The sequence below is a fragment of the Elephas maximus genome, chromosome 8, assembly GCF_024166365.1.
Source record: "Elephas maximus indicus isolate mEleMax1 chromosome 8, mEleMax1 primary haplotype, whole genome shotgun sequence".
Taxonomy (NCBI): Eukaryota; Metazoa; Chordata; class Mammalia; order Proboscidea; family Elephantidae; genus Elephas; species Elephas maximus.
In genome coordinates this window covers 31446121-31457757 of record NC_064826.1, presented here as the reverse complement: position 1 = coordinate 31457757, position 11637 = coordinate 31446121, and the positions used below count along the sequence as shown (strand labels likewise).

Sequence of the window (11637 nt, the reverse complement as noted above, 5' to 3'; positions counted from 1 at the left end):
CTATGACACAGTTCTACTCTGTCCTACAGGGCAGCTACGAGTTGGAACTGACTCCACGGCAGTTAGTCTTTATGTAGTGTTAATAAACATTTTCAAAACATAAGCACATTTCAAGGGATGAAAAGCTCCATGCATTATTCATTTTAAAAGGTGGCGCATGGTATATTTTTGAAAAACTATTTAATAATGATACCTCATAATGATGAGGAAACAGGTCCAGAAGAGCTGAAGTGACTTGTATAAGGACACACAATTCAGTAGCAGAGCCAGGACTAGAACCCAATTTGGTGCACATTTATAATATACCTCTTTTCTTGACTAGTCTTCATTGGTGGTGCGGACTTGCCTTTTATTTAGTCATTTTATCCTGAGGACAGGGAGACCTCCTGGCTTGCTAGAAGCTTAAACATTTATTTCCTAGGAGTTGCTCACACACGTTCACTTGTTTGGATTCAGTTTGTTAAAGTGAATCACGATGCCTCCAATGGAGTTCTTAGAGGCACATGGAGAATATGTGAACATGCTTTTTCTTATCGTCTTCTCCAGAGATGTACAACATTATGGCTCCAACGTGTGCAACTTTTTCTTGGTCCATTTATCTTTTTTTATATTTCATTTTAAGTCCGTGCTGCAGAAATCAGCTAGGGATCCCAATTCCCCGTACCCCTATTTCTTAAGACAACAGCACTTACCTATCTTCTTCATTTACACTCAAAACATCGTATTTCGTTCTCTCCCGCCTTTCCTGTCTTTTCTAATAGTTTTTCCTAGTAACTTCTACCACACTACCTTTCACTCCTGACTCCCTCTTACCCCGCCTACAGGCACCTGCCTTTTTTCCGCCTCCTGTTTGCTTTTGTCTCCCGTGGCTTCCGGGATCGCCGCCCGGAAGAACCACGGAAACACACTGCGCACGCGCACCAGTTCGTCACAGCTCCTGCTCTCTGATATGCGGCCCAGTTTCTGTCAATTTCTGACCCACGGCAAATACGGCGCCAGCAACTCTCGCGATATTTGCTGCCGTCAGTGGGCGCGAGCCGCGGCCAGTTGGTGGCGGGCATTTTTGGCTTCTGCTGTTGCTGGAGCTGCCGTGTAGCCCGGAGTTCCTGGGCCAGACATCATGACGTCCGCTTTGGAGAACTACATTAACCGTATCCTCCGGAGGCCGCCGCGGCGAGGCACGTGTCCGCACCGGAGTGGTGTCGGGGCTTGAGAGGCCGGGGTTCGGGATTCCTGGTGGGTTGGGACGCCTGGCTACTACGGGGCCCCGGGTGCCGGTGAGGGGGATAAGGACCCGCGACCAGCCAGTCTTGCGCTGGGGCTCGAGCCCGCCGCTCCTGCCTCGAGTCCGAGGTGTGTTTTAATTCCGGCCTAAAGTAAAGTAAATCCAGTGTAATTATCCTGAACTTTTCTCTGCCTCTATAGAATTCCGCTATTGATTCAGCCTTATTATTCCCCCAGGGCCCACACGTTCAAGTTTCAAATAAGGTGAGCGGTTGTCATAGTGGCGACGAGGGTCTTGTAAATCTGTGCACTTGTTTTATTGACAGGCATGCTCATTGTTGAGATAGCAGAAGTTTAAAGATGGTCCATAAATTGAATTTCTGCTGCTTTACCACTTGAAGGCTCATCTTCCTTGTTGCTAGGATGGAAACAATGCTTGCTTTTTCAATGAATTGTCCTCATGGTCCGAAACTCGTAAAGAACCAGATACAAATGTTACTGTTTTAATGTCTCAGGACAGAAACAGCACATCGTGTATTCATGCACAAATTGTGAACAGAAGTTAAATACTGAAGGCTTTTAATGATGCAAGCCTATTGGTGTCTTATGACATTGGTTATAGTATCCTTTGTATTCCAGAAACCTGGAAGACAGTGTCTTAACATGCTTGAAATTGACTGATTTAGCAGCCATACAATTTTTATTCTACAAATGAAGAAATAGGGCTAAGAAAGTGGGGAATGTCTTGTTCAAAATTGAAATTTCCCAGTAAAAGCGAATACCAAATACCCCAGCTGTTTTGAGATGCTTATCACATAGAAAAAGGAATTTTCTTTTTCTGTTACTTTTGTGTGTGTGTGTGTGTAGTTATCTCGAAGACAGGATTGAAAAAAAGCTACAGATTTTAAGTCCTTAATGTTGTGTATTTAATGGCCATGTTGAATAGTTATTTTTAATTCTGTCGCCCTTTTCTTAGTAATTGGAACTGTGCGTTTACCAGATTCTAAGTTTTCGGTTAGCATTTCCTAAGAAATGCTTTCCTTGATTCAGTTATCAGGAACTGTTGCTGTTATTACATCCGATGGGAGAATGATTGTGGTAAGTATGCAGCATTTTCATTCTCTGCCTTGTAAACTATTGGTAGTAAAATAATTTTTATGTGGAACCTCTGACATCTAATGTGTAGGAACCAGAGTATACCTGCATTGCACTTTTCTTATGATCTAACTCTTTGCCCTGATGTCTTTGATAAATAGCTGCTCATCTGTATTTTTTTTCCGTTAATAAACATCGAGTGCGCATTACCTACTAGCTTCTACTAGGACCTAGGATGAATCGATTCTTCCCATCAGGGAGCTTCTAGTCTAGTATGCAGATGTCTATATGTATCTTATGGTCACATATTTGTCTTGTTCTTCGATATTTTATTTCCTTCCCGTTCAGAGCTTGGACAGCTGCCATGTGAATCAAAAGTTTTTTGAAATTTTGTGTATACTTAGAAGTTGTTCTTTTTATGACTTAGATACTACATATATACAGCATAATGAACATTTAAGGCTTGTTTGTGTAGCCTATAACTATTCCTAGGTTATATAACCTATTTTCTGTAGGACGATATATGACTGACTATTTCATCTTATTTATGCTTTTGTCACAATATTGTTGTTAGGTGCTGTGGAGTTGATTTTTGACTCATAGTGACCCCATGTGACAGAGCAGAAGTGCCCATAGGGTTTAATCTTCATGGAATCTTTATGAAAGCAGGCCACCAGGTCTTTTCTCCTACAGAGCGGCTGGGTGGGTTAGGACAGCCAACCTTTCAGTTAGCAGCCAAGCACTTAACTGTTGTGGCACCAGGGTTCCTTTTTGTCACAATAACCTCTTTTCATTCTAGAAAAATCTTGGATTCTCTCCTTGATCTGATTCTGGAAAACATTCCTCAGTTGCTAATTTAACTCGTATAACAAAGCTATAACTTTCTTATGGCTGATGTTGATTTTTGGAATTTGATTTGAGGAATTTATCCCATGATACTTGGCTACTTAATTATTTTATCTTCATTTATAATTGATACTGTGTTTGCTTTCAAAAAGGTTGTAAGTCTGCTAACCTTTCTCCAAGGAGCCCTGGTGGCACAGTGGTTAAGTGCTTGCCTGCTAACTGAAAGGTTGGTGGTTCAAACCCACCAGCCACTCCATGGGAGAAGGATGTGGCAGTCTGCTACCGTAAAGATTACAGCCTTGGAAATCTTATGGGGCAGTTCTACTCTGCCCTATAGGGTCTGTATGAGTCGGAATCTACTAGACTGCAACAGGTTTGGGTTTGGTGTAACCTTTTCTCTATTTTCTAACCTTTTCTAATTTACTTCATATAATTTAACCCCTTATTTTCTTGTTCTGCGGTCTCATTTTTGTTTCTGTGTTTAATCCATATGATTTTTTCTCAGTGGGTCATTAAGTGACTATCACTAGTCAAAGTGCTAGACTTCACCACTTATTAAATGTGTATTATGTTCCAGGCACTTTACATAGGTTATGTTATTTAATCTTCAGTACAACCCTGTGAAGAATTATTGCTGCTTTATGCTAGGTTAGGAACCAAGCTAAGAAAAGGTAAGTTAGTTTCCCAGAGTCACATAGATAATAAGTGGTAGAACCAAACTGGGATTTAAGTTTAGTCTGACTCCAAAGTCAAGGACAGTTGGCATATTTTCTTTACCAAGGGAACAATCCTGGTTTTCTTAGGCATGCTGTATTGTATATTTTGTCAAATAAAGGCCATTTGAAGTATTTTAATCTCATCATTGCCCTTCAGGAAACCTATTGCAATTAACAAATATTTGCAATTAATTTTTTATTTTATGAAAACCTCAAGTTTAAGTGTTTCTAATTTTGTTAACAGAGTAGACAATAAATTGGAAAATTATTTTCATTTTATAAAAGGAAAGCTATAAAGAGCATCTTGAGTACTAAATTTCAGTAGTCCTGTATTTAACACATGGTTTTACTTGATGGAATAATTAAATGTAAAACCAAACCAAGAAGTTATGTATGGGTATTTGTGATATTTTTGATAACACCTATTTGCCAACTAAACCAGAAAATGCAAACCCGTTGCCATCGAGTGGATTCTGACTCAGCGACAGTATAGAACTACCCCTTAGGATTTGTAAGGAGCTGCTGGTGGATTTAAGGGTGAACTGCCGACCTTTTGGTTAGCAGCCGAGCTGTTAAGAACTGCTGTGCCACCAGGGCTCCATTCTCTAGTATAGTTCAATACTCCATATTTTGTTTCTCTTCCATATTCTAGGTTATCATTTTCTCTTTATTTCATTTTGATTTTATGTATTTTGATTTTCAGAACATGAAACAGTTGAATAGTGAAACTTGAATAGCATGTGAATTACTCTGTTGTCCAAGGCCCTTGTCTTCCCCTGTTCACAATCAGCCTTTTTCCATAAAACTTTTCCCTGTTATTTCCATCAAGTTCTGGTGCTTATCATTATAGTCATATTAGAATTTACCTTACTTGGTTATTGGGAGAATTATAAGGTAAATACATGTGAGGCACATAGAACACTCTGGGATATAGTAAGTATTCATTTACCATCAGTTGTAGTTTGTGTATATTTATGGGAGTGATTTGAATCTCTAAAAAACGGGAAATTATATTTGCATGTTTATAGCAGTATAATGGTTCAGCAATCTTCCTAGTAGCTTTGCTACGTACTCCCCATAAGACCTTGAGAGATTACTTAACCTCTCTGTGCCTCAGTTTTCTTTCTCTGAAATGGGGATAATTATATCTACCTCAAAGGGTAGAGATTAGCTGAGATAGTGAACACAATGTGTTTAGCCCAGGGCCTAGTACAGAGCATACAGTGATGTTGTTACTCTGCTGTAGCTGGTATATGTGAGACCCTCATTTATAAATCCTTTGCCCTTAAATTTTACTTGTTGTAGTGTGTGTCCTTAGAAAGTTAGCTCCTGGACTACATGGGCATTTACTCTACTTCTTTGAGATGATCACACTGGTACGTAGTATCCTTAGTAACTCTCAGTAGCTCTGCTTATCAGTCATATGTGTGGTGGTGTTTTTTTCCCCCTCTCTTAACAACCAAGAGGTGTGTTTTATGCCCTGTTGGCTATAAAAAAGATATGTTATTTTACAGTGGGTATATATTTAAAATGGATACTTCTGTTGGGTTGCCTGACAACTAAAATGGTTGTATGGTTGAATTTTGTACATTTAAATAAATCAGATTTTTTTTTTTTTCTTTTGGCTGTTTTCTTCATAGGGAACTCTGAAAGGTTTTGACCAAACCATTAATTTGATTTTGGATGAAAGTCATGAACGAGTATTCAGCTCTTCACAGGGAGTAGAACAAGTGGTATTAGGATTATACATCGTAAGAGGTGACAATGTGTAAGTAAAGTATACCCTTTTAAGGCAGGTTAAAATTATTAAGTGTACTGCCTTGCTATATGCAGAGATTTTTTGGAAATAAAGTCTTTCAAGCATAGTTTATAGACTCATATTCATTTGTATTGTAAATATGATTTTTCTTATATTTGCTTAAAATAAGGCAAATCTATACATTTCGTGTTACTATTCTTCAAGAACCAACCAAAGTCTTCTCTTTATTGACTGAGATTTGTCTGTATTTCTAATTGTTAAGAGGCCTGAATACAGTCCAGAATGGTCCTGCCTTATACCAAATGCTCCTTCAAAGAGAGTTCTTAAAATGTTCTTCTAAAGTATCCCTAATTTCAGAGGAACATAAATATACTTTTGGAATCCAAGGATAGAATTTGACAAAATGTCTTTGCAATCTTGTTTGAACAAACTTAAATAGTTCATGCTCTTTAACATAAGTACATATCCATTATTTGTCTTTAAAAAATTTTTTTTGTTGTTTTGTGCCATGTTTATCCTGTGGCCTCAAATAACTTTTGGCACACTGATACTTAAGCCAGTTTGAGAAGATATATTTTAGTGGTAGCAAAATACATGCAGCAAACAAAATATGCAACTGTATAGGGCAGTGTTGTCTAGTACAACTTTCTATGATGGTGGAAATGTTCTATATCTGCACTGCTCAGTACATAGCTACTACCATGTGTCACTGTTAAGTACTTGAAAAGTGGCTGGTTTGACTAAGGAACTGAATTTTAAATTTTATTTGTAACTAATTTTAGTAGTCATAAATGGCTAGTAGCTACTGTATTAGGCAGTGCTGGAATAAAGCAAACCTAAACCCATTGTTGTCGAGTCGATTCTAACTCGTAGCGAACCTACAGGATGGAGTAGAACTGCCCCGTAGAGTTTCTGAGGAGCACCTGGTGGATTTGAACAGCCGACCTTTTGGTTAGCAGCTGTAGCTCTTAACCACTATGCCACCAAGTTTTCCATAGAGGCTACAAGAATGTTGAATAAATTTTCTAGTGAGTATTGTAGAGAATCAAAATTTGGCTGGATGGCAGCAAAAGACACATTAGCAATCTCAGATTATTTTGGGGAACAAGTAGGATATAGAAAATGAAGGAATACTTTAGTCAGTTAAATTGCTTATCTTAAATCACTTGTTTGGATTTAGGATGTATAAATTATTTGACTTTAAATCAAAATCGGAGGCTCATAAGCTATTCTACAGAAATGACTTCTGGGTGAAGTTATGAGGTGAGCTGTAAGAAGTGAAAAGGAGGCAAAGCAGATTACCATTTGCCCCACACCTCTTGGTGTCCTAGGTCTAGCTTGTACTGACTCACAAGAGCTGATTGTTAACATTTTCAGGGATTTTGCAAGCTGGTTGATGTCTTACTGGTAGCTTGGAATTGACCACAGTGGGAGTAGGGTATTTGCACCGTGGAAATCAGTAAATGCCACAAATCAGCCTCCCTCTTTTTCTCTGGAGAGCCAGTTATTAAGGCTTTACAACTCTGCTGCCTACCATAAAAAATTTTAAACAATACTGAAATTTTCAGAGTGGAACCAAGGTTTTTAACTTGTTTTACATTGAGAAAAAAGGTAATATATTCTGCCAGAGTTCGGTACTTACCACTTATTAAAGAAGGCTTTATATGGCACTGGGTTTGGTTGGTTGGTTTTATATAGTTTAAGGCAAAATTGGAAACATTCTGTATTACGTGTATTTCCCTAGAGAGTTACTCTCACTAAAATCAAACAATTTAAGCTTAACAAATAACGAGCAATTTTTTATGGAACAGTGTTTCATAGATGTCCTGTGTTCTGGATGATAACATTGACTGTATTCAGCTAGAGGGCCATGGGTTTTTGCCTAGCATGGTGTTAATGAAATTACTCTTATGGATGTTATAACTATGTTGGCAATGAAGCCACGAAAAATTTCCTGGTCTAACTCTAGCCACTCACATCAAAAATAATTTGTTAGATACGAGCGTACCTGTTGTTACTATTTTCTTCGTATATGAAGAATTGTGCTTTTTGGTCTTGGATTTAAATTGTGGAAACTGAGAAGTTATTTAAAGGAAACTAATAGATAATAAATCACTTACCCTTGATGAATTTAGTTCATTGAAGTTACTCAAGTAATAGACACTTTTATTTGCTTATTATTTTAGTAGTTAATTTGTGATTTTTTCCTTTTTTCAGTATAGTCCCAGAGTTGAATTCAAATCATAGGTTTGGAAGTTTTGGGTTTTTGTACACTATCCCATATGTGTCTTTTTTCTTTAAAGACTCATGATCCAATGATTATTTGCAGTTGGTTCCTGTAATAACATTATCTTCAAATTGAGTTTTGTGATTAAGTGTATAATTTACTGCCTCAGGAAAATACTTGTTTTCTACCATAAGTAGTTCTCTCAGTTTAATTGGATGTTTTGGAAGAATATTACTATTTCAATTTGATTAGTAAAATTTTTGAAACATGTGAACTTATTTCAGAAATGAGATTGTTTTTAACTCTTGTTTTTTTTTTTTTTTCTTCCATAAATGATTACAGTGCCGTCATTGGCGAAATTGATGAAGAGACAGATTCTGCACTTGATTTGGGGAATATTCGAGCAGAACCTCTAAACTCGGTAGCACACTGAGGAAAAACTACGTACATTGGACATCTGTAAATCTTTGTACAGAAACTGATTATTCTGAGGAAGATATACAGAATTTTTATGAACGTGTAATTGTGGATTTTGACTCATTGATTCATTGTAATATGATATGTAAATTAAAATATTTCTACATTTTATTGAAAAAAATTTTTTTTTTGGCTTAAATCATAGGTTTGGTAGCCTGATATTATTTTTCTATTAAGTAATGTGAGAATCTAATGATTATTTGGGGAAGTTTTAGAAGAAATCAGTACTTTCTGATATTTTAGTATTTATGGAAAACTTGTTTAAAAGAGAAGGGCGTGTTACATAAATCAAGCATACAAGTAACATCAGTGAGGCAGTACCTTTCCCTGATTTTTAAGAAAGTCATAGGAAGGGAAATCATATCTCCTGCAGTTATCTGAACCACCACCATTTATTGTAGTGCTCTGGTGGTGGTTTGCTGGTGCTTTTTAGAGTTGCCCCCTAGTACTCAGAGGTATGAGTAAAAATGTGTTTTGCTGAGAAAAGGAAAAATACTAATGAAGTTGTAATGGATTGGGGCAAAAATGAGGACTTGAATGTTAATGATGACTAGGAAAGGCAGGGTTGGTTTCAGGATCCTGTTCAGAATCCCATATTGTATTCTGTCTCAGTCTCTCCCAGTCTGTGACGGTTCCTCAGGCTTTCCTTGTTTTTCATGACCTTGACACTTTTGGAGGGTAAAACCCAAAACCCACTGCCGTCGACGCGATTCTGATTTGAAGGGTAGTGTTCAGTTATTTTGTAGAATGTCTCCAATTATTTTAGAGAGAAAGTAATACAAACATACTAAGATTGGATTTTATCAAGAGTATATTATCTGAAAAAAAATTATAAGTGCTACTCTAGCTTTTAATTTGTAAGAACTGGGGAATTTCTAGTCCTAAAGGAGTTTTTTGTTGTTCATAAATGTGAATAAATAAACCTAAGTTTATACTGAGGCAGCACTTGCTATTATTGCCACCAACTTTCTGTGACTCATTCGTTCCACAAACTTGATTTCAAAAGACGTAAAGCTGATTTCGCGTGAGTGTCAGGCCTATTCATTGTCTGATTATGCGAGTGACTCAATTAAGTAGATAATCTATAATCCAAAATAGGCTGTTTTCTAAAACTCCTTTGCGTAGTTAGTTGGTGACACTTTTTTAAAAATCCATGGAAGCAATATTATAAGTAGGGGTTAGATATCCAGGCTAGTATACAAAAATTCTTATCTACTTATAGATAGGCCAAAAATATGTATCTTTGTAATGAGAAGAAAATAGAAAATAATTGACATCCTTATAATTCAAACAAAATGTAGTTTTTTTTTAAATGAAAGTATATAAAAGTATTGGCACACTTTTTGGGCAAAGTAGCAGATAGTAAATATTTTAGGCTTTGAGGGCCATATGATCTCTGTCAAAACTACTCAACTCAGCTGTTATACCACATAAACTGCCATAAACCAAACTAAACCAAACCAAACCCCTTGCCATTGATTCCGTCCTACTTACAGCAACCCCATATGTTTCAGAGTAGGACTTTGCTTCAGAGTTTTCTTGGCTGTAACCTTAAGGAAGCAAATTGCTAGGCCTTTCTTCCATGGCACCAGTGGGTAGATTCAAACCACCAACCTTTCAGTTAGCTAAGAGCAAACCATTTGGACCACCCAGGGACCTTAACCATAACCTGTTACCGTCGAGTTGGTTCTGACTCATAGCAGTCGTACAGGGCATAGTAGAATTGACCTGTAGGGTTTCCAAGGCTATAATGTTTATGAAAGCAGACTCATTTCTCCCACGGAGTGGCTGGTGGGTTCAAACCGCTGACCTTTCAGTTAGCAGCAGAGCACTTAACCATTGTGATTCAGGGCTCCTCTAAACAACCATAAGCCAAACCCATTACTGTCAAGTCTATTCTGACTTGTAGTTACCCCATAGGACAGAGTAGAGCTGCCCTATAGGGCTTCCAAGGCTGTAATCCTTAAGGAGAAGGAGCTCTGGTGGTGTGGTGGCTAAAGTGCTTGGCTGCTAACTGAAAGGTTGGCAGTTGGAACCCACCAGCACCTTCACGGAAGAAAGATTTGGCAGTCTGCTTCCCTAAAGATTTATAGCCTTGAAAACCCTATAGGGCAGTTCTGCTCTGTCCTATAGGGTCGTTAATGAGTTAGAATCGACTTGACAGCAGCGAGTGGTTCCATAGAATCCTTATGGAAGCTGAATGCCACATTTTTCTCCTGTTGAGTGCTGGTGAGTACGAACTGCCAACCTCTCAGTTAGCAGAGTGCTTAACCACTGTGCCCCCAGGGCTCCCTAAACAACCATAAAACCAAAAACCAAACCCAGTGCCGTAGAGTCAATCTGACTCATAGCGACCCTATAGGACAGAGTAGAATTGCCCCATAGAGTTTCCAAGGAGCGCTTGGCGGATTCAAACTGCCAACCCTTTGGTTAGCAGCTGTAGTACTTAACCACTACGCCACCAGGGTTTCCAAGCCCATAAAAAAAAAGAAAATAAAATAAATTAATAGACTTGGCTGTGTTCCAATAATTGTTTACAAAAACATGGCTGGCTAGTTTTGGTCATCAGGCTGACCCCTGGCTTAAAATATACCAGTTCAACAAGAAGACATGATGGCCGATTATGTAAATTCTGAAAGGGTTCTGGATCCTTTAAGAGAATTTAGAGGTGAATTTCATTAACAATTTTTTGGTATTTGAAACCCTTATTTAGACGTGATAAATTATTTTTTTGGTTCACAAATAAAACAGGTTTTCCAAGGGAAAATATCTTCACTCATTCCCAGCAACTAAGTCTATAGGGAAAGGTTGAGAGTTTTCTTCATTTGTCACCAAGTACCATCAGCCTGCAGTAACTTGGTTAAGGTCCAGGGCTGACTTGAGGCAGATTAGAGGGAGGTTAGCTAGTATTTATTGGTTGTTATAAATATTTAATTTCTGTAGCTTCAGATTTTATAGTTAGTGATACAGTGTTGCAGAGGTGGGTAAAACAAACAGGGATGGTGGACCAAATGCTGTATTTTATTATAAATTAGTATATAATTCCTCAAAATCAAATAACAGGTCATTCATTTGTTAAGTAAAATGCATCCTAACAGTACAAATGGAGTAAGTCAGATAGATCTTGTCTCTACTAACTTGACATTTCAAGGGAAATTACACATAAACATGTAAACCTGTAAACAAAGCATAGTCCCTCAACCTCACAGAATGAGTTTCTAATATGATGCCTCTTCTTTTTGATTATCTCCTAAACCCCCTTATAAAGATGTGTTTTCCAGGTTGATGTAAGA

At 37.8% G+C, this 11637-nt stretch overlaps 1 protein-coding gene across 1 annotated transcript; it reads left to right on the top strand.

The window, feature by feature from the left end:
* The first annotated feature begins 1009 nt into the window (after positions 1 to 1009).
* Positions 1010 to 9277, top strand: LSM8 (LSM8 homolog, U6 small nuclear RNA associated). Its single transcript, XM_049894232.1, has 4 exons — positions 1010 to 1151; positions 2282 to 2322; positions 5522 to 5649; positions 8210 to 9277. Exons 1-4 carry the CDS (start codon positions 1121 to 1123, stop codon positions 8298 to 8300), a joined length of 291 nt encoding a protein of 96 aa, XP_049750189.1. The 5' UTR covers positions 1010 to 1120; the 3' UTR covers positions 8301 to 9277.
* The last annotated feature ends 2360 nt before the right edge of the window (positions 9278 to 11637 follow it).